Here is a 23,632-nt window from a genome sequence, read left to right as displayed (position 1 = left end):
TGATTCTGAAAACATAGCTTTATTATTACTACTTTTACAAGCATCTATGTACCAATATTCACCTTAAATTTACACGAATAAAATATACATTTTCTTATTCCATGCGTTAAATTACATTACATACTTTTCGTCCGTATCTGCTGTAAATAAGCGCTCTCCCGAATTGCTTGCAAAAGCATGACGAATTGAAAGGCTGTCCAAACTGACATATTGGAAACAAAAAAGTGAATATACTGGAACTGCCAAGTTCATATTCCCTTTTGGAAAAGTGTGCAGTTCCAAGAAGTGTCCTCCTCCTGTTCAACCCCATATTACTGAAACGGGACAGCAGAAATGCAAATAAACTTAGAAAGACAGCATTTACATGAAGGACATAACAGACGTGTGGCTTAAATCACATTAAATAATATTCTCTCTCTTTCTGTCTCTTTTTCTGTCTCTCTCTGTCTCTCTCTCTTTCTATGTCTGTCTCTTTCTCAGTGTCACTATTCACATTCCACATAGTGGAAAGTAGTTCGAGTTTTTGTTTCCCGTCGCGAGAAGGACCGCCGTTATTTTAAAGAAAGGTGGGCCGACGGCCGGGCATTGGTCCCCAGGTTTCTAGAAGCTGATTATTTCTGTTGTTTTTTTAATTATTAGTATTTTCTTGCTCTTCTCATGGTTCCTATTCAGTTCGTGGAATTCTTCCTTTTGCTTTGTTGCTATAGAGTAACATTTTAGTCACGTATATAACAAAGTGTTGAGCAGTCCAACATGAGGTGACAAAGAGCAGAGCAGCAAGGACGGTTGGGTTGGCAGGTGTCGGCGTGAAGTCTACGCGGGCTGTCAGTCGAGATCGATGGAGATGCAGCGGCATTGCTTGACCCGCTGGACCCTCTTCCGTTTGGTGGACGGCTGCAAATCCGGGCAGTTGAGCGTCACAGTCATCGAAGTGAACTTCTGGGGCTTGCAGAAGGAGCATGACTGAAAAGACCCCTCGTCCCGGCGGACGTGCCTGGGTATGTAGAACGAGTTGCACTGACCGTAGCAGAAGCGATTGATGATGGTGCGGCTAAGGCAGCCTTCTTCGTGGATGGTTTGCTTCAGCGGCTGTGTTTTGCACCAGTCCCTCTTCAGGTACTTGCGCTCTGTGACATGCAGGGCCTCCTGGCTGGACTCGAGCACTTCTTCGTTGGGCACGGCAGTGCCCCTCCCTCGGTCGCGGGACCCCGAGCCCGCCGGCTGTGCTTGGGGTGGCTGCTGCTCCGACTCGTTGGGTTGGTTTTTGGACGGGGACGGGATGGCACCGTGAGAACTTCCTCTGTTCTTCTTGGCCTCTGCCGAAATCACAAGCAGCCCAAAGAGAAGGGTCATCAGGGCCCAGCGGGGGGTTACCGTTACCATCCTGGAAAAAAAATAAGAGGGCAAAAAAGTCAAACTCGTGTCAGATGTACGTCTTGATGGTCATGCTGGGATTTCTTTCAAATCAGCCGTCCCGGGCCTCATCAGTTTAGTGAATGACTTCTTTATGTTATAGGTTAAGACTTGTGTTTCGTGTTCTTTTTGTACTGTAAAATAACAGGTAGTGATATTGATGCCAGCGACGGGCGCTTTAATAAATGAAGATTGATTGGAGTCAAAAGTATATAGCCAGCCTTAACCAAACGCACCTACCCTCTTAAAAATCTTGGTTCTGGAATGGTGCTTTACTGGTTTGTGGAGTTCATCATAGAACCACTCCTGCACAAAGAGCCATTTGATTTGGGAAATATTCTCTGAATATGATATATAGGTTCTTTGGGCTTTGAAAGGTTTCCTAATATATGGACAAAGCAAAAATCTCTAATGCCTAGTAGGCTACTTAACAGAATATGACAGATTCCGAAAATCAAACAGCCTGAGTGATTGTGTCGGGGCAAAAGGCTTTATAAAACCAGAAATCCATTGGTATTTCACAAATATGGTATAATCTTTTCACGGTTATTCATGGCGGCTGTAACAGATGCAAGAAAATGAAGGAACCGAAAATGTTTTCCCATGGTATCGCTTTGGCGGCTAGATGCGCGAGGTGCAGTCAAAGAAGCTTTAATCAACGGCGTGCCAGCAAAATGTACGCGTAAATAACCTGGAAAGCCACAAACCGGCAGGGGCTAAAAAGAAAAGGAAACGTGCTGGCGTAACCTTTGGACCTGCTCGATCCCTGCATCCTTTTTGAATAAAAAAAAAGAAATTCAACCACAATACTTTGATAATTAAGTTAGACACTCCAGGTTGGCTTTAAGGACAACTGACAGAACTGAAAATAAGACGTTCTAGACAAGAGCGGAATAAAGCGCATCAAGTTTACTAGCCGGACTTTGATAGAACAGTAGGAAATGATAACAGACAGATAGATGGATAAATAAAAACTGCACCAAATAATAGATAGATAGATAGATAGATAGATGTGAAAGGCACTATATAACAGCTAGCTAACTAGAAAGCGATTAGAAAGGCACCGTATCACACACCTTGACATAAGGAGAATTAGATAATACATAGGAAATGCACTTTTGTATCAGATGGATTGATAAATTCATAGAAAGTGCACTATACAATAAATAGATATAAATGCACTATGTAATCGATAGATATATAGATAGATGGGAAAGGCACTAAATAATAAAGAGAGAGATAGGAAAGACTGTATTACACAGACAGATACAAAGGTTAGTGTATAATAGTGGGAAATGCACAATATAACAGCTATAGAAAGTGTGCCATGTAATAAATAGATATATAAGAAACACATAACACATATAATGTACTAATTGATGTGAAATGCATATATACAGTAATGAAATGGGGATAATAATAATAATAATAATGGGAGCCATTTTTTGGCTCCCCCCAAAAAAAAAATCCACGTGAGTTTATCTAGATCGTAAGCTCAATACATGAACAGATGATGACAAATTTGTGAAACGGGTGTCTGATTTTAAAAGGGCGTTTAATGCGTTAAGGCTAAAATCTTGATCTGTTAGTATCTTCTTTGATAGCCTGCGCTATCCATGACAGATTTTAGATTTGCCCCCATATCAGGAACCTTTCAAAGCCCGAAGAACCAATTTTATATGCAAAGAATCTTTCTCAGAACTGACATTAATGAAACTTTTTTACAAGTTTGAAGTGACATCTACGAAATAAAAAGAAACCAAAACACAATACGCATTGATCGATTGGTTGGACCCCTTAAACTGGTCACTGTCCGTGTTTATTTTCGTGATTGTGTTATGAGACTTTCTGGCCTTCCGTTTGGGACCTGCCGCAGCCAGGTGCTCGCTAATGCCTTCCTATATCTCTTAGTCGAAATGGCTATTTTAAATTACTCATATGGACATATTTGATATGTAGAAAGAAATCTTGAATAATAGGGAAAACACCCATACAGACACACACAGAACATGCAAAATCCTTACAAGAGCTATAGTCAGGGTTTAACCAAAGTACAAGTTGGCATCACTTGCCACTATGCCACAACCAGCCTTATGATAAAAATAACATCCGTTCATTTGTGAAGCCGATTTTCATGGTTGTAGGAATAATATATAATATAATATGTTTCGAGTTAAGAGTTGTCTTGCACACTTTTTGCTTCTCAATCCAGTCGCGTGTTGTGAAGTGAAATGGTGAGGCTATAGGTGGCCCGGTGTGAATGAGTGAGCCTGGCGGTGTGAGGGCATCCGCTCTGCATAAATCGAGTTTAGAAAAAGGAAGGAGTGGTGGATATTTTGTCATTTGAAATATTTATTAATTTATGTTTATGTCATGTGATATTATTATTTGAATGCAATTGTGTCCGTGAAATGACTTAAGCCTAATGAACAGATGGAAAAATCTGAAAGCAGTTTGAAAAGCAATGCGAAAAAAGCATACATTGTTTTATTCTAACAGTAATATATTTGTAAATGTGTACAAGTGTTTCAGAAATGCGCTATTTAAATTGAACTGTAATGAATGGATAAAAAGAATTGCTCATTAAGTATCATTTTATTGCCTGTAAATTAAAAGGAGGGCAGTTCAGATATGATAGCCGTATACCCACCCTGCTTGTTCAGCGTTAAATAAGTAGCTCATCGCCACGGGGCTCGAAGCCAGTTGTGTCATCGGCGCAGCAGAACTAACGTGTGTCTCGCCGAGGTTTTGCGCTCGGGCAGTTCTAGTGACACATAGTGTGTTTTAAAATAGGATTCACAAAAGAGGCGCTTTACCTTCATTTTCCCAGACTTGACAAGTGAAGCCTATAGAAACCGCCTTGGCCGGCGCTCTGAGAGCTGCGAGTCCGACCGAAAGCGTTTTTGTCGCGTCGGCCTGTGATTTCATTAAACTGTACAGCAGTTTCAAAAAAGTGAACATTTACTCCGATGAACTTTTCATTTCCGCACATTTGTCATGTCTTTACAGGGTTACAGTTTCGTTAGATCTGCCACTTTTTCTCTGCGGTCCAGCAGTCAGCAGGGCAGTGCGATCGCGAGAGCCATACGTGCCCGTTTTCGATATTTCCAAAGTGGTATGCGCACTTAACAGTCCAGTCAGAGTCGTATCCGCGTTGTATTTTAGTTTTATGTCCTAAGATTAACATCAAAGGAGATGCCTTGCTGGATGGGAAACTTTGGCTACTTTAAGTAACATCAGTACAAACTTCTTTTACCGATTATCCAATTTGGGATAGCGGCAAACCGGCGCCTTTCCGTTATGGGCTAAGTTAGCCCAGTTTGCAGTAACATTATGTAGCTAAAGTGAAGTCACTGAGGCAGTGCATTCGGAAAGCCACCCCCCCAAACTCCGATTAAAGATCCTTGTATATTCCAGACAGTCGCCCGTTTAATTAGCATATTTCTTAAAGGTTGTCACAGTGGGAGAGCGTGAGGACATGTGGCGTCCCTTCCAGTGCTGGCTGCAGCGACCCGATTAAAGACGAGTAGCGGTTTAATCGTCTGTTTCGTAGAAATATTAGACGCTAACAAGAGGCTAACAACTATATTCATCATTCCAGAGCCTATCATGATGAAAACATATGCGAGGCAGAATCCAACCCTGGACGGGGCGCAAATAATTTTGGGTTATATGAAAGAAAAATAAAGTGAAGCTGTAGTCGGATGAATTTGCTAAATAGATTTAGTTTGACTGAAAACCATGAAAAGGCGCCCTGCTTTGAAACTCCTAACCATACATAGATAACAATCGAACCCGTGATAACGGTCAACAGCTAACACCGGGGTACTCATCCTTTGCGTTGTTTTTTGTAGTGTTAACTTTTCCCCAGGTGCGTTCATTATAATAATAATAATAATAATAATAATAATAATAATAATAATAATAATAACAAGAGAAGAGTTTTCACCTTAAACCGTACGCCGACACACTTGCATCCACAACACAAGCCCGGCATAGTAAATCAAATTCCGGTAGTTTGTTGCAAAACTGCTGATCTCCTGTGCTTAGCACTTCTCATCTTTTTTTATTTTTCTGAATGCTAGGGTGCACTTAACGGGGACTGCTGTCACATCAGCCGTGTCCCATTGGCAATTCTGTTTGACGGGACTAAACCCCACAGTGGTTTAAATGGTCACGAATTTGGATGCAAGGACGAACGCGGATTTACTCACCTGTTCTCTCCTGTTTGCTCACAGATGCCCGAAGTGTGATTCGTTTCTCCTACTGACCGTCCTCCTTTCCCAAAACACAAACTAAGCTTGCTGTATTTTGCTGAGACCCAAGCCCTGTCAGCAAGTCCATAGGAAGAGAGGGGTCTGGATCGTGGTACAAATGCAGCAGCGCCGGCCTGTCTCCTTTTTAAATGTCTGCCAGCTGAGATATGCGCCACAGTTCCCTTAACTTTATTGGCCAGCCGCGATCCAAAGAACAGTCATCTTATCCGCCCCCCAGAACGTCCATCAGCCCACAAGTGAGGAGCAGCAGAGTGTGGGGCACGCGTTTGGGAGGCGGAGAGGGGCGTCCCGGTGAAAGACATGTCGACACCGTTAAAGCGACGTCACTTTTGAAAGACTGGAAAAGTCAGTCCTGGACAAAAAGAGACCCCATTTAACGTCCGCGCCGCAAGTTATTCAGGTCGAGTGTCGAATACACGTTTTTGTATCACACGGTCGCAATATAGGAACCGGGACAGGACGGGACGCCAATCCATCACAAACGATCACATTCGGGTTTCTCGACAGGACACCCCGAGATTTGACGCCGACAACAAAGTAAAAGTGGAAGCTCGATTTCTTATTTTTGTATATTTAGCTGACGCCTTTTTTAAAGGTGACCAATAAAATCAGAACACCTTAGAACTATTTACAGATATTTTTATTTTATTTATATACTTTTATCTTACTGTTGGAGCGCAGGCAGGTTAGGTGACTTGATCGGGACATATAAATTGCAAGTGGGACTTAAACAGCAGCCTTGTAGCTATAAAGTCAAGTTCGTTAATCACTATAGTGGTATAGTATACTCTCCTCTGCCTGACTATAAAAATCTTAAGGGGGCTTAAGATGTTCTCCCTGTGTCCGCATGGGTTTGTTCGACTGTCCAAAGACATGCAAGTTAGGTGGGCTGGTGACAGTAAATTGGCCGTAGTCTGTGTATGTGTTCACTCTGTGACGACTGGTGCCCAGTCCAGGGTTTGTTCCTGCCTAGGCCTCTATGCTAGCTGGGGTAGGCTCCAGCTCCGCAGCCCACCATGACCCTTGTTTGTATTAAGTGGGTTAGACAATGACATGACATGTTTGCGTAATGTTTGCTATTGGTGTATTTATGTTTATATTATTGTTCTTTAATATTTGGCTGATGTCTTTATCTAAGGTAATTTACTACATCTCAGATACCATTAAGTAGATTTCTATTGTTTTTCCGACTGGAGCCCAAGCAGGTGAAGTGATTTGGTCAGGGTCACTCAGTGTCAGTAGCAGAGTTTGAATTCAAACTCCTAAAGCCTTAAACACTACGCCACACACTCTGAGGCCACCCAGGACAAAGCATTTAAAGAAACTCTAGGTGACGACTCTCACGCTCAGTCCGCAGCATGAAATTTGTGTAGCCCATGCCTGGTCCTACTCGGTTAGTGACTGTTGCTTTTCAGTTCTGTGCCATAAATAATTTAATTTTATTGATCATTATTTTGCATTAAGCAAAAATGTCCAAAGTCCACATAAAATGTCAGTATGATCTATAATCTTTGTTTAATTCAAAATAAAGGGACATAAGCTAACACTATGAAGTAGGACCATACAACCCCATTTCTTCAGTCACTTCACAGGCTCCTTGTAGCACCTACAGTTGACCTGAATGCCATCCTTCTCGGGCATGCAAGATTTACCAACTAATACTAAAACAACTCACCAGTTTTCCCATTCAGATGGAGGCTTGAGAAGTTTTATTTTAGTGCACCAAGTCACTGAGGCAGTCCACATTGGTTTATATTGGTCCATTATTGTGGCTAATAGTCTTTTCCATTTAATGTTCTTGTCTTGGTATCACTGCAGCTTGGGTCAGGTTATCGCTTCAAAGAGTACATGAGGCCTCCGTATTACAGAAGTGACGTACGTATCCCAGGCATGCATTGTGGCATAGTGGCTAAGGCTTATCACTTCAAACCCACATCTGGCTACTGAAACAGTTTGACCCTGAGCTGGTCACCTCCATTTGGGGAAAACAGAAGACATGAAGCCAGGTGCATCTCAATTGTCATAAACTGCATTGGATAATGGCGTCAGGGTATCCGTTATGCAACTGAGCCCCAAACCACAGACACAACATCAGCCAACACAATTCCAGGTTCAAATCAAGGTTTTTTAATACATCATCAGCTTTTGTTTTGTGAATACAGCCAAAGACACAGAATTATAACTACAAGATTCTTTTTCCCTCCAGATGAATGTTGCCCGTTGTCTCCAAACTCTGAGGTGAGGCAGCATGGCTCCTTTTATCTCGGACCCAGGAGTATTTCCAATGCTAGGATATGGTTTTGTTGGGAACACTTCCAGGCCAGGCAGGAGCCTCATGATGCCAGCATTGTAAACCCATCCGGTACCCTCTGGCAGCACCCATGTAACCCAACAGGGATGTTCTCTGGGACTGCAGTTCCCTGCATGCCCTGTGCATATCTGAATGGGCACTGAAGCCCAGGGATACCACAATCTAGTGTATTGTATGAGAAAATATTCACCAGCCATCTTCACTGGTCCTTCCTTTGCAAAGGCCTTCTGGCTGAGTAAGGGTACCTGTTCAACCCTGGCTGGGATGCCAGCCCCTGTGTGCCATCCTTTACACCCACCATAATTGGGGCACCACAATCCTGCTCCATAAAGAAGTATCTAATTGGCCTGTGCCAAACCATATTTGATTTATATACCAACAATATTGAATTATCTTGGGATCTGTGCACACACAAGTTTTTTTCTTACCTACATTACCTTTTGCATTAGGAGAATACACAAGATTTATACATTTGATGAGTTTGTAATAACTAATGGTATCAGCATGGAGCAGAGCATGAGGGGTAGTATGTGAGACATGTGTCTGTCTGTCTGTCTGTCTGTCTGTCTATTTGTCATAAAGTGCCTCCCACAGTCTATCTATCTATCAGTTATATAGTGCCTTTCAAATCTATCTATCTATCTATCTATCTATCTATCTATCTATCTATCTATCTATCTATCAGTTATATAGTGCCTTTCAAATCTATCTATCTATCTATCTATCTATCTATCTATCTATCTATCTATCTATCTATCTATCTATCTATCAGTTATATAGTGCCTTTCACATCTATCTATCTATCTATCTATCTATCTATCTATCTATCTATCTATCTATCTATCTATCTATCAGTTATATAGTGCCTTTCACTCTATCTATCTATCTATCTATCTATCTATCTATCTATCTATCTATCTATCAGTCATATAGTGCCTTTCACATCTATCTATCTATCTATCTATCTATCTATCTATCTATCTATCTATCTATCTATCTATCTATCTATCTATCTGTCAGTTATATAGTGCCTTTCACATCTATCTATCTATCTATCTATCTATCTATCTATCTATCTATCTATCTGTCTATCTGTCTTTCTGTCTGTCTTTCTTTTTATATAGTTTGTGTAGTTCAAGGGTCACATGCACTTTGTGTGATTGTTGGACATTATGTCGTCTTTTATTTGAAATGAATTTAATTTTTAAAGTATATAGGGCTCTGGGTTTGCCATTGTGTAATGAGTCATATAAGAATCAAGATATGAATGTTACTGTAATAACTTTTTACAGTTTGTGTGCGTCTCTCGCCTTCTCTCTTTCTCTCTCTCTAGCAGTAGGCCTAAGCATATCCTTCTGCGCGCATGTATTCTCTCTCATCTCCCCAGCCAGCCCAGTATCCCATTTTTCACCACCAGTAATGCAGATGATCTTGCAGTGATCATCTTTATAAATTGTCAGCTCCTCTACGTTGCTTTTCTGAAAGTCTGCCAGGAGTTTCGTTGCTTTCTTTCTAATGCATAATCTTAAGTGGCTCATGGATCACAGTCTTGGCTGAGCTGTCTACTGACTGCTTTTCTTCTCTTTTCTTTTCTTTTCTTTTCTTTTCTTTAACACAGACTGACACGACATGTACACCTTGAATCTTTTGAGGTGGGGAATTCCTCACGAACCAAGCGATGCCAAAAGCGAAAGAGTTTTCTGGGGCACCGCAAGGGAGTTTCGAATCCAAAATGTCTTCCAAATGCGCTTTTATTTAATCTGCCCAACTCTCTCTCCGTTAATCTTGTACCATTTCATTTTTAACATCAAAGATGTGCTTACAAATGTTTAGATCAATGCAGAGTAGTCAGACCGCCCCGTTAAAGTCGTTTATCCGATTCACATACGTGACGTTCCCGGATCACCGGCAGTGACGATTCCTGGATTTCTAAATTAAACATCAAATTTCGAGGAATTTCAAATGTTTCGAGGGATCCATTACTTTTTATCAACTCCCAGCGATGGATTGGCGCCCTCGGATGTTTTGGGCAATGGATGAAGTGCATGTCTCTATTCTGACCCCGCTGGATTAAAAACATTTCGGCAGAATACACAGCCCAGCCACTACATGCGCTGTTTAAATGAACGCCACGTCGTCCGCCCGCTCTTGGTCCCTCCTGGTGTCCAGTGTCTGGCGCCCAGTCCAGGGTTGGTTCCTGCCGTTCACCCGTTGCTATGTGAACAGGATCCGCCCCCCTCCCCCCGCCGGCTTGAGGGAATTAGAAAATCTTACTGCGCAGCTACGAGAGGATCTTGAAATGATCAGGACGTTCCTTACGCTTGTGTTACTGGATGGATGCCGTCCTTTGTATTCCTCATGATAATAAAAAGCAGCAGCTTCTGACGTGCAATGGCTGAATCTAAAAGAGTATAGGAGGGGAAGAAAACCTTGTGAAATGATACCTACATTCAGGGTTGCAGGGCCAAGACCTCTCCCAGCAGCATCTGGCACAATCCTGGCAGGAATGCCACTCTGTCACAGGTCCTGCTCAAACTCCCATCCATGCCAGCACATATGGAGTCACTTAACTTAACAAGCCACTTTTGAGATGTGGGAGAGTCCGTGAAGTATCGTCTGTACCCCTATGTATGGAAACTGTTCTGATGAGTGGTGTCTGGCATCGAATCTCAGTCCAGACTCTTTTCGCATGTAGCACCTACCTGGTAGATCAAGCTGCCCAGCTTTACTGAAACTTCAGACTCCCTCAGTGTGTTAAAGAAGCTCCCTTGTTTGGTGAATTTCGGTCGAACTTAACTTTATGGAGCGAGCTGACAATTTGATCTGAGATCTTCACTTGTGGCGGTCCGTTTTGTAACCTTGCCCTGTCACACTTGTTCCCAAACACTCTTCTCCTGACTGAGGTTTACTTGGTTATGTTGACCTCTTTTGTAAGTTGCGTTGGATGAAAGCGACTGCTAAGCAAATAAATGAATATGTACATAGAAAAGAGATGGACCCTGGGAGAACATCCAGGCTCTGCATAGCCAGTAACCAGGGCTGGGATTTGAGCCCACGATTCAGGAGATGTGGGGCCAACTACTGTGTCACCAGGCTTTCCAAATGTGTAATGGTGCCCAGTGAAGTTGGTGATCTTGTCCAGTCCTCTTAATGGTTTACCCTCACACCTCACAATGCCATTTTTATATCTCTGATGTGTAGCCTACACACAAAGGCTAGTAGGAATAAAGAAATACACAAAAACATGAATGTTTCACTAATCTTATTGTGCCATTTTCAGTTTAGCGAGAGTATACTGTACTGTCCATCGATGTGAAATGACAGGGAGTGACTCGACCAGCACCTAACTTTAGCTCCCTAGACTGCGACCTCTTCCTCCCATTTTCATGTCATCCTCGGTTTCCATACAAGCAGCACATCAAAAGACTGCAGGCTGCGTCTGAACGTGGAGCTCTGAGGGCCGCCGTCCTACAGTGAACGCCGTCAATCATCGATTTTGGCTTTCACATTTTTAATGTACCCATATGTTCAACACATGGCGCTCCTTGCCTGTTTTTGTGAGGGGCCGCACCACCCTGCACCTTGGCGTTTCATGCTGCACCCGTGCCCAGATCTTTACTGCCAGGCGGGCTGGATTGCAGTCTCTGGCACTCTTACATTGGCACTCGGTAAAAGGCGTCCCATTTAACTGCACCCCGTGGCACATTACGAGTCCTAAAGAGCGGCCTTCCTGTTAACAGCAGAGCCCGGCCTGGGCACGCGTGGCATCTGCCGCCTTCTTGTACACACAAACCCGTAACCACATGTGAACACAATGTGACTGCGGCACTGCAGAGGCACACAGCTCTCGAAATCTTTAAGGCTGAAATGATACAAAACATATACGGTGAAATACATTTATTTTCTTTTTTGTTACATAGAATACTGCACTTCAGAGAAACTTGGTGGAAATCAGTAAGTCGGGACAGTGCAACAGAAAGTGGCGTGAGGCCATTTCCTGTGATGGTCCAAAGACAGACCAAGGAGGTGGGCATAAAACAGTAGTAAAGAAAATACAGGGTGGTATGGCAACAAGACATATGCCAACGCTAAGGGAAACAAACTAATCCTTCACACTGGAGTCCTCCTCTGAAAAGTGCGGCACTGACTTCTTGGCCACGACATTGTCCAATCTCTGCCCCATCAAGTAAGGATTGACACTCTGAAAAAGAAGGAGAACACAAGAAATTCAGGTCCTTCAGGCCACAGGGACACAGCAGGTGTCGTCCTAAGTAACGGACCTAATCGGCCATTTCCAGCGATTCATTACTGGGCTACGGAAAAATAACATGCACTTTAGCACAACATGTCCACAACCTCACAGATGTCACAGAGTACACATTTGAACCTTTGAAAGCAGACGCTGGTGAGGCGGAGGGCAACCCAACACCCCAGGGCTCTGTGAGGACAATGTGACCTGAAGTGAAGGCCAGCTAAGCTGGGACTGATCTCAGCATGATAGCCACATGGAGCACCGGACGAGTGTCTGTCTGCTACACTCCTTACATCTCTAAACTGCGGCACTCTTCACACAAGAAAAAAGATTACATGTTCAAATATTATATTATTATAATAAATGGATAAGTGGCTCTCTGTGTCTCCTTCCAGGTACTATGTCTTTGTTTTTGCAAAAGTTTTGCAAAACATTTTACTAATAAAATGCATTTCATGTGTCATTCCAAAAGATAACGCATCATAAATATTTTTAACACTGCTTTTATGAGTCCCATACCAACTGGCATATAACAGAGACATATGTGTTTCATTTCTCATTCCAACAAATGGCGCATCACATACAGTCATATGAAAAAGTTTGGGAACCCCTCTCAGCCTGCATAATAATTTAATTTCAACAAAAAAGATAACAGTGGTATGTCTTTCATTTCCTAGGAACATCTGAGTACTGGGGTGTTTTCCAAATAAAGATTTTTAGTGAAGTAGTATTTAGTTGTATGAAATTAAATCAAATGTGAAAAACTGGCTGTGCAAAAATTTGAGTCCTCTTGTAATTTGGCTGGGGGCGGCACGGTGGCGCAGTGGTAGCGCTGCTACCTCGCAGTTAGGAGACCCAGGTTCGCTTCCCGGGTCCTCCCTGCGTGGAGTTTGCATGTTCTCCCCGTGTCTGCGTGGGTTTCCTCCGGCGCTCCGGTTTCCTCCCACAATCCAAAGACATGCAGGTTAGGTGGATTGGCGATTCTAAATTGGCCCTAGTGTGTGCTTGGAGTGTGGGTGTGTTTGTGTGTGTCCTGCGGTGGGTTGGCACCCTGCCCAGGATTGGTTCCTGCCTTGTGCCCTGTGTTGGCTGGGATTGGCTCCAGCAGACCCTCGTGACCCTGTATTCGGATTCAGCGGGTTAGAAAATGGATGGATGGATGTAATTTTGCTGATTTGAATGCATGTAACTGCTCAATACTGATTACTTGCAACACCAAATTGGTTGGATTAGCTCGTTAAGCCTTGAACTTCATAGACAGGTGTGTCCAATCATGAGAAAAGGTATTTAAGGTGGTCAATTGCAAGTTGTGCTTCCCTTTGACTCTCCTCTGAAGAGTGATAGCATGAGATCCTCAAAGCAACTCTCAAAAGATCTGAAAACAAAGATTGTTCAGTCTCATGGTTTAGGGCAAGGCTACAAAAAGCAATCTCAGAGATTGAAACTGTCAGTTTCAACTGTAAGGAATGTAATCAGGAAATGGAAGGCCACAGGCACAGTTGCTGTTAAGCCCAGCAGGTCTGCCTGGCCAAGAAAAATGCAGTAGCTGTGGTTAGCACAGCTAGTAATATAACAAAAGGATAAGAGTCTTTGTGTATGTGTGCATTTCTGGTTGCTATGTCTCTCTCATTCCAACAGATGGTTCATCTCTAACATTTGCAGTAATAAAATGCATTGCAATTCTCATTCCAACAGTTGGCGCATCAACAAACATTAACACTTCTTTTATGTGTCCCATACCAAATGGCATATAACAGAGACATATGCATTGCATGTTGCACTGTAAATGTTAACACTGAGCTAATATAATATAATATAATATAATATAATATAATATAATATAATATAATATAATATAATGGAGTGGACTAGCACCCCAAACAGTGTTAGTTCTTGATTTTCTGCCATATGCATTTGGAATAGGCTCTAGCCTTCCTTGACTCTTAAGTGGATTATGTTGGTTTAATATAATATAATATAATATAATATAATATAATATAATATAATATAATATAACCTAATGGAGTGGACTGGCACCTATTTCAGAGCTGGTTCCTGACCTCTACCCAGTGCTGCTGTGATAGGCTAAGCCCTCCCATAACCCTAAAGCGCAGTAAGCGGGTTCGACGACTGATGTTTTCCACTCTTTTCCTGTCTGTCTCTCCGTCTGTCTACTGGTTTAACAGCCATTATACGTTAGCCGCTAGTCTAAAGGCAGGGCACAGCCCAGGATGGCCGACTCACACCAGGACAGTTCGGTTACACTCACCTGAATGACTGTAGGATGTGAGGACATGCAGCACAGACACAAACACAGTGCAGATTCTATGCTGGCAACACTGAGGTTTCTGGTGCCATAAGGCGGCCGTGCTAACAGCAGCAGCACCAAGGCAAGTGATGAGCAGAGCCTGACTGACCGTATCTGACCTTTCCAGCTATGGTAGCGCTAGGCTAACATTCAGGAGCTGTGGTGTGTGTGTTGGTCTCCCAATGAGCGCCACTCAACACCGAGTGCCCCATCCTGGGTGACCTGCACAACCTGCCCGCAATCAGAGCAGACGTGAGCACCCCAGTCTGGCCACTCAGGCCTCTCATGGTGGGCAGCAGCGTCTACGAGACACTATGAAGTAGAACCAGCTTGCGCCTGCTCCATGCCCTGCGGAGAGCTGATAAGACCACCAGGGTGCTTTGTGCCCACCTCCAGTCCATTTTTGGCCCAGTCTGATGTGCAATGTTACCATTCTTCCTGAGCCCAGGTATTAGCAATGAGTATTTTTGAAGTTTTGTTTTGTCGTGTTTCTATTCTATTTGCTTACAAGAACACAAACAAATGACAATACAAATATTACCCTCCTCCGTCTCTTGGGTCCTTCCTTCATTTTCTCATAAAGGAGCGCCTTGTTCTGAGTGTGAGAGAGAAAGAGAGAGACAATGGCCACAGGAGTCAAGATCAGTTCCATGATATTGTTGAAATTGACAACAAAGCAAAGAATGCAGGGAATCTGAAATAAAAAATGAACGACAACCACAAGGAATCTGCCATTATTGTAGCTATTAATACAAAAAAAAAAATCATTTGCTAAGCTTTGGGGGCATTTGTTGTCATCAGCAATTACACAAATACAATGTTTCTAGGAAGAAGGCATTTGATCTATAAAACTTCAATACAGCCAAGCCTTTTAAAAAGTGCCAAATGAGGTCTTGGCAGAGGCGAAAGTTATGCTGAAAAAAACGAACCCGAATGCCTGCCCACAGTTTGTATAACAGTCGCCACACAGCGCACTATTTCAGACAAGCAGTGCACGTCCATGGCGTATAAACATGCATGTGCACAACACATTTGGCTGCAATTCTGGCTTGAAATGCTCGACTCACAAGGTCCGCCAGACAGGATCAGAGGAAGAAAAAAATAAAAATGTGAAAAAAAAAAAAAAACCCCTTAGCTCATCCATTCGGCGGGACGGCCGTTTCCAGAAAGACCTGAGGTGCCAAGAATGTGACGGGAAGGTGAACGCAAGCTTGTCGGCTAACCACGTCATTTGTTAGTCAGCGTGAAGAGCACTTCCTCGTCTGCCTCGAGGATCCATCGCTCAAATCGTACAACATTTGCCAACACCCACGGACCGCCACTGACAAGTGGAACATCTTAATATAAGAAAGAACATCGCCAAGTGGGCCGGCAGCCTTCTGACAGGGCTTCTGATTTGGGCCAGGATTGTCTGCAGATTTGTTGCTGTTTCTTCCCTGTTGTCTTACCTTGTATGGTTTTCGACCTTTTGGTCACTTTGTCGATGATTCTGTATTCACAACGCTTTATTTTCCCATTGTGGACGCCATTTCAGTTAAAACCAAGGATCTGCAGGAATGAATCATCGGCACTATGCTTAAAAAACAAAGGAATGGACTCTCCCATTGCCGGTATAGCAGCTGTGGTGAGTGGCACCCAGTCGGGACGCCCAGGAGGACCTCCTCCTGACCACCCTGGTGGCTTTGGGGACCACGGGAACACAGCTTGGAAGCTCAACCCTATGGGGCCCGTGGTCACCGCCAGGGGGCATCCCAATACCTAAGGAGTCCTGGCCACACCTGGAAGTGCTGGGGGGGAAGAAGACCAGGGGCACCCAGAGTGCTTCCGGGTGTGCAGCTGGCACTTCCGTGACACTGGGGAGTGCCAGCATAAGACTATCGGGAGGCACCTGGAGCACATCAGCTGATTATAAAAAGGGCCGCCTCCCTCCGTTCAGGGTTAGCGTAGGGAGCGGAGAAGGAGAGGAAAGGAAAAGGCATTGTGAGGCCTGGACTTTGGGGGACTTTGAGGGTTGTGTGTTTCACTTGGGTGATTACACGATGTCTGCCTGTCTGTGTCAGGGCCGCTTGCTGCACAGCCATCATCCTGCTTTGTCCCCAGATCCTGGAATTCTTTTTCTGATGCCAACCTCCTTTACTAACCTCTAAATTTAAAGTTTTAACTCCTGCAAACCCTCCATTTTGGCTTTTTTGTGGAACAACGCATTAGACACTACGCTCTTACCTCCTTAAAGTTCATTTAGTATTCCATAATGAAGCCTTACATATTGATGGTTTAGGGAACAGGAGTGATTTAGCTTGGCTAGTTAGTTATCAGCCTCCCGGTAATTCATGACGTTATTTGGTAAGGCCCCGACTTTATTTAAGTAAGCTATTTTTGGTCTCCGGCCTTTAGATTTCTGTCAAGATACCTGAAGAACACTTGCTTTAAGAATAAGAATACCACAGTTCATTGATGAACATAAGGATTATACAGTAGAAATGTAATAACTGCTGTGAAAGCTAGAGCGCACCACAGAGCCCCAAACAGACAAACACAGTCCCGGGTTCAAATCAAAGGGGAGTTTATTACAAGATACCTCATAAAAATAACTAAACCCTGTGCTTATTCCTTTTCTTTCTCCCTGTCTCTCCACCGCACTGCTACTCCTCCAGTCGAGTGTTACCTGTCTCCACTTCCAGCTCCGACTCTTTTATTGAGGACCCAGGAGGTCTTCTGGTGACGTGAAGCACATTTGGATTATGAGTAAACCAGGGAGATCCTGTCCCAGCAGTGCCCTCCATAGTCCACCAGGGATCCCTACAGGGCTGCTCCTCTGGACATCCACCTCCCATGGATCCCTGTGGGTCTGCAAACTGGGACTCCATATAGTGAACTGCTCCCTTCTGTGCTCTCCTGTCAGTTCTTGTAGTCTTTGGGTTAATCCCACCCTGGATGGGGATCATAAGACGTCCTAACTGGGTATTGCCCCCATTTAGTCCATCCTTCCATTATGGCATCTCAGCTGGTGGAACACTCAGCCATTCTCTAGGGCATCTACACTGTGTATAAACACTCACTGGCCACTTTATTAGATACTCCTGTTCAACTGCTTGTTAGCGCAAGTATCTAATCAGCCAATCACATGGCAGCAACTCAATACCTTGTCAAGATGACCTGCTGAAGTTCAAATCGAGCATCAGAATGGGGAAGAATGATGATTTAAGTGACTTTGAATGTGGCATGGTTGTTGGCACCAGATGAGCTGGTTTGAAAACTTCAGAAACTGCTGCTCTTGTAGGATTTTCGCACACAACTCTCTCTAGGGTTTACAGAGAATGGTCTGGAAAAGGGAAAATATTGTTGAAATTATTGTGTTGATGCCAGAGGTCAGTGGAGAATGGCCAGACTGGTTCAAGCTGAATGAAAGACAACAGTAACTCAAATAACCGCTCGTTATAACCGAGGTATGAAGAAGAGCATCTCTGAACACATAACATGTCGAACCTTGAAACCGATGGGTTACAGCAGCAGGAGACCACACTGGGTGTCCTGTCAACTAAGAATAGGCAAAGAAGACTTAAAATCACACGGGATCACAGAAATTGGACAACAGAAGGTGGGACAAACACTACCTGGTCTGATGAGTCTCAATTTCTGCTGCGACCTTCAAATTGTAGGGTCAGAATTTGCTATCAACAACATGAAAGCAAGGACCCATCCTGCTTTGTATCAACATTTCAGGCTGGTAATGGTGGTGTAATGGTGTGGGGATATTTTATAAATGCCACACCCTGCCTGAGTATTGTTGCTGACCTTGTCCATCTCTTTATGACCAGTCTACCCATCCTCTGACGGCTGCTTGCAGCAGGATAACGCACCATGTCACAAAGCTCAAATCATCTCAAACTGGTTTCTTGAGCATAACAATGAGTTCACTGTACTCAGATGACCTCCACTGTCACCAGATCTCAATCTAATAGAGCATTTTGGGATGTGTTGGAAGGGGAGATTCACATCATGGACGTACTGCAGCAACTGCGTGATACTATCATGTCAATTTGGACCAAAAGCCCTGAGGAATCCCCCCTTGTTGAATCGATGCCATGAAGAATTACGGCAGTTCTGAAGGCAAAAGGGGGTCCAAGTGGTACTAGCAGGGTGTACCTAATAAAGTGGCCGTTGTGTGTATGTTGACATAGAAAACAAGATGCAGACAGACGAGAGAGACAAAGGCTGTCTGTTTACTGGCGTCTTTGAGTTCTTCTTTCTCTTGGCACAGTTTTACGATGCCAGGTCTTTATAGAAGACGTCTGATGTTGTGTGGAGTTGTTGCTCTGGAGGATTCTTCTTGTAGTGGAGTTCACTCTTTCTGTTTAGTGTCTGCGTTGAAAATGACAAGTCGTCCATACATCCACCCATTATCCAACCCGCTATATCCTAACTACAGGGTCATGGAGGTCTGCTGGAGCCAATCTCAGCCAACACAGGGCGCAAGGCAGGAAACAAACCCCGGGCAGGGCGCCAGCCCACCACAGGGCACACACACACACACCAAGCACACACTCGGGACAATTTAGGAATGCCAGTGCACCTAACCTGCATGTCTCTGGACTGTGAGAGGAAACCCAAACAGACACGGGGAGAACAAGCAAACTCCACACAGGGAGGACCCGGGACTTCTAACTGGGAGGCAGCATCGCTACCCACTGCGCCACCGTGCCGCCCATGACAAGTCATCACCCAGGAAGAAAAAACTGAAACGACAAACCTGCACCTGAAGAAAATAAACAAACTGCAGAGGAACCGAGTACGGTGCACCCTGGGTTGTGAAAGAGCGTGTTTAGGCCATCAGGGGGCATTAAGAGCAAACATCGCTGGTACATGGAAATAACAGAAAACTGTGTCATCAGGCAGCCATTACGTCTTGAGTCCAAGTGTTCATAAGTCAGAGTCCTTGCTGTTTAATCCCTCTAGGGGCGCAGGCCATTTTAGAGTATCTTTGTAGGATTTGCTTGATCTCGTGTCACACTTGCTTTGTTTTATTCACTGACATCTCAAAGGCCAGCAGGTACACTGGGGACCTTCGCTTTTCAAGTCCTCACTTTTCAGGAGGCACACGGGTGGCCAACGAGTTTCTCGACGTCTGTTAAACACGATTCAAAGGTGGGCATTTTTTTAGCCGAAAGACTTCCATCATTAAAGTCCTTTCCCTAAACAACTGAGTCACTCAGCAAGATTGATTTTTTAAAAACTATTCAGACAGTTGGATAGCAGTGTTATTGCACGTTTATGTGGACTTGTGTCTACTTTGGAGATTTCATGTGGAAGCATTTCATTTCTGATGGGGGTTTCACATTTGGCTTTTTAAAACTCTGCCATATTCTCTTTATTTACGCGGCACCATTTTGAATCCTGTTACTCGACTCTGATTGTTGATGACGGAGGGGGTGCATCTCTGCCATTCTTGAATTAAGTTGTCTTCTTGGCAAGCTTACTCGGCCATCAAAAGAAACCCACGGAATTGGGCAGACACAAAGCACAGACCCTGAAGAAACGAAGGACAGCAGCCCAGCCTGAACCCGGGTAGGAGAGCAACACGTTTAGCGCTTAACGTGCGCTTCAATAACCCGGGTATTCATAGGAAGACGATCTCTAAAATGTCGTGTACGCCCTTATTCAGGTTATTGGATAATCAGGGGTAGGTCTCTCCACAAACAACCCGATTACGTGGCCATGCAAACCTTTAACTGGGTCATTATTAAGGATTTTGTAGTCTGCGTGTGTCCATTGCACTCGTCAGCCTGTGCTTATAAACAGTTGAGCTTGAAAGTTTGTGAACCCTTTAGAATTTTTTATATTTCTACATAAATATGACCTAAAACATCATCAGATTTTCACTCAAGTCCTAAAAGTAGATAAAGAGAAACCAGTTAAACAAATGAGACAAAAATATTATACTTGGTCATTTATTTATTGAGGAAAATGATTGAATATTACATATTTGTGAGTGGCAAAAGTATGTGAACCTCCAGGATTAGCAGTTAGTTTGAAGGTGAAATTCGAGTCGGGTGTTTTCAACCAATGTGATGATAATCAGGTGTGAGTAGACACCCTGTGTTATTTAAAGAACAGGGATCTATCAAAGTCTGCTCCTCACAACACATGTTTGTGGAAGTGTATCATGGCACGAACAAAGGAGATTTCTGAAGACCTCACAAAAAGAGTTGTTGATGCTCATCAGGCTGGTAAAGGTTACAAAACCATCTCTAAAGAGTTTGGACTCCACCAATCCACAGTCAGACAGATTGTGTACAAATGGAGGAAATTCAAGACCATTGTTACCCTCCCCAGGAGTGGTCGACCAACAAAGATCACTCCAAGAGCAAGGCGTGTAATAGGCGAGGTAAAAGGACCCCAGGGTAACTTCTAAGCAACTGAAGGCCTCTCTCACATTGGCTAATGTTCATGTTCATGAGTCCACCATCAGGAGAACACTGAACAACAATGGTGTGCATGGCAGGGTTGCAAGGAGAAAGCCACTGCTCTCCAAAAAACATTGCTGCTCGTCTGCAGTTTGCTAAAGATCACGTGGACAAACCAGAAGGCTATTGGAAGAATGTTTTGTGGATGGATGAGACCAAAATAGAACTTTTTGGTTTAAATGAAAAGTGGTTTGGAGAAAGGAAAACACTGCATTCCAGCATAAGAACCTTATCCCATCTGTGAAACATGGTGGTGGTAGTATCATGGTTTGGGCCTGTTTTGCTGCATCTGGGCCAGGATGGCTTGCCTTCATTGATGGAACAATGAATTCTGAATTATATCAGAGAATTCTAAAGAAAAATGTCAGGACATCTGTCCATGAACTGAATCTCAAGAGAAGGTGGGTCATGCAGCAAGACAACGACCCTAAGCACACAAGTCGTTCTACCAAAGAATGGTTAAAGAAGAATAAAGTTAATGTTTTGGAATGGCCAAGTCAAAGTCCTGACCTTAATCCAATCGAAATGTTGTGGAAGATCCTGAAGCGAGCAGTTAATGTGAGGAAACCCACCAACATCCCAGAGTTGAAGCTGTTCTGTACGGAGGAATGGGCTGAAATTCCTCCAAGCCGTTGTGATGGAATGATCAGAAGTTACCGGAAACGTTTAGTTGCAGTTATTGCTGCAAAGGGGGTTCACACCAGATACTGAAAGCAAAGGTTCACATACTTTTGCCACTCACAAATATGTAATATTCAATCATTTTCCTCAATAAATAAATGACCAAGTGTAATATTTTTGTCTCATTTGTTTAACTGGTTTCTCTTTATCTACTTTTAGGACTTGAGTGGAAATCTGATGATGTTTTAGGTCATATTTATGTAGAAATATTCTAAAGGGTTCACAAACTTTGAAGCACAACTGTATTTGCTTCACACCCGCTTTCAGCAGCCATTAAATAAATTTCCAGAGGCAAGTGTTTGAGTGATTGATTGCATTATTCCTTCTCCTGGCTGAAATAATTTGTCTCAATATTTCAGAATTCAGTACATTTATGTTGATGAGCTGAATGTACAGAGCTAACTAAACTCAGCCGCACGATCTCGAGAGCAGTGGGGTAACACGTTATGTGGTAATGTGTGTCATTTGGAAAGTAATGAGCACCCTAACGCAACGCGTATCTTGCTGATTATTATTATTATTCCAGGAGAAATGAAGAATCACACGTATCGGTACGCCAGTCCTTTGCAGGGCTCAGTCACACAGCCAAACAAGCAGCCATATCAGAAATCTAGAAATTAGGCATCAGTCTGACCAAACCTGCAACCAAATGATCACAGCCATGGTGCGTGGGTGGCCAGTGATGGCGTTTTAGGTCTTTTTAGCTCAGATTAATCACGTTTAGACAAAGGAGACTACTGAGAAATCAGGCTTCTGCTCTAACCGGGTTATCCACCTTAGTCCGGTCACGTGTTGACATGCAAGCCTTGTGAATCAGTAAACAAATCAATTCAAAAATAAAGTCAAAGAAGGCAGAGGACAAAACACAAGAAGGCAGGAACAAAGACAGGCAGACGTGGCAGAGTCAGAGCAAGTAATGCAGCACGAAGCAGAAGCGGACCCAAAAACACACAAAGTGTCCAAAATAAGCAGAAGCGGCTCAGCTAGAGGCTTTCCCACTGAATGCTTGATGGCAGCGTGAAGAGCCTCCCTCTGCCCGACTCCATCTTCTGTGTCTCGTACCCCATCAGGTGACTGCCACCTGGTTAATGTTGAATTGTCACAAACACAGATGACGTCCAGAACACTACACTGTTGTTTAAAAATGCAGATATTGGACTCTGTTTTCTCCTTTTGTCCACAGCATCCCGGCCATTGTAACCTTTAGAAAACGATTACTTTTGAAAACACCAGACGGGCAACAAATGCCCAGATAGTTTTTCCTAATGGTGCTCTGATTCGTTGTTGCGTATTACGTAGCCATTCCCTGACTGGATCCTTCTCATTACGACGTCTCTCTCCCTGACTGGTCACCCTTCACGATATTCCAAAGCAGGGGCTGATGAAGAGTCGCTTTCCATGGCACTGTAGGCATCTAAATGTTCATTTTGTACAGTTCCAATGCCGCATACACACACAAAAGGCAAGTCCTTCAAGGAGTTTAACATCGATGTGCGCCAGCCCCGTGTAACCAGACTTGTATGTCGCTTGTGTTTAGTGTGGACGACGGATATACTTTCACATACAGTGCTGGTCATAAAATTAGAATATCATGACAAAGTTGATTTATTTCAGTAATTCCATTCAAAAAGTGAAACTTGTATATTAGATTCATTCATTACACACAGACTGATGTATTTCAAATGTTTATTTTTTTAATTTTGATGATTATAACTGACAACTAATCAAAGTCCCAAATTCAATATATCGGAAAATTAGAATATCAATTAAGACCAATACAAAAAAAGGATTTTTAGAAATGTTGGCCAACTGAAAGGTATGAACATGAAACGTATGAGCATGTACAGCACTCAATATTTAGTTGGGGCTCCTTTGGCCTGGATTACTGCAGCAATGTGGCGTGGCATGGAGTCGATCAGTCTGTGG

At 43.5% G+C, this 23,632-nt stretch overlaps 2 protein-coding genes across 2 annotated transcripts in view; both read right to left on the bottom strand.

The window, feature by feature from the left end:
• LOC120518878 (gremlin-1-like) lies at positions 1 to 5,876 on the bottom strand. The gene is made up of 2 exons (XM_039741883.1): positions 5,628 to 5,876; positions 1 to 1,384 (listed from the first exon to the last, which is right to left on the bottom strand). Exon 2 carries the CDS (start codon positions 1,381 to 1,383, stop codon positions 826 to 828), a length of 558 nt encoding a protein of 185 aa, XP_039597817.1. The 5' UTR covers position 1,384; positions 5,628 to 5,876; the 3' UTR covers positions 1 to 825.
• A 6,007-nt stretch (positions 5,877 to 11,883) lies between these two features.
• The window catches only part of LOC120518742 (neuroendocrine protein 7B2), a 67,865-nt gene continuing 56,116 nt past the window's right edge, over positions 11,884 to 23,632 (bottom strand). The window contains exons 5-6 of the mRNA XM_039741686.1: positions 15,103 to 15,156; positions 11,884 to 12,202 (exon numbers count right to left, since the gene is read on the bottom strand). Coding sequence (XP_039597620.1) covers positions 12,104 to 12,202; positions 15,103 to 15,156 — 153 coding nt within the window. The 3' untranslated portion in view covers positions 11,884 to 12,103. The remainder of the gene's footprint in view (positions 12,203 to 15,102; positions 15,157 to 23,632) is intronic.

The sequence above is a fragment of the Polypterus senegalus genome, chromosome 18 (assembly GCF_016835505.1).
Source record: "Polypterus senegalus isolate Bchr_013 chromosome 18, ASM1683550v1, whole genome shotgun sequence".
NCBI lineage: Eukaryota > Metazoa > Chordata > Cladistia > Polypteriformes > Polypteridae > Polypterus > Polypterus senegalus.
Note: the sequence above shows the minus strand (reverse complement) of the source record. Positions and strands in the feature narration are given on the sequence as shown.

Excerpts from the sequence above, each read along its gene's own strand:
- LOC120518878 (XM_039741883.1), bottom strand. The coding sequence starts at position 1,383 with ATGGTAACGGTAACCCCCCGCTGGGCCCTGATGACCCTTCTCTTTGGG.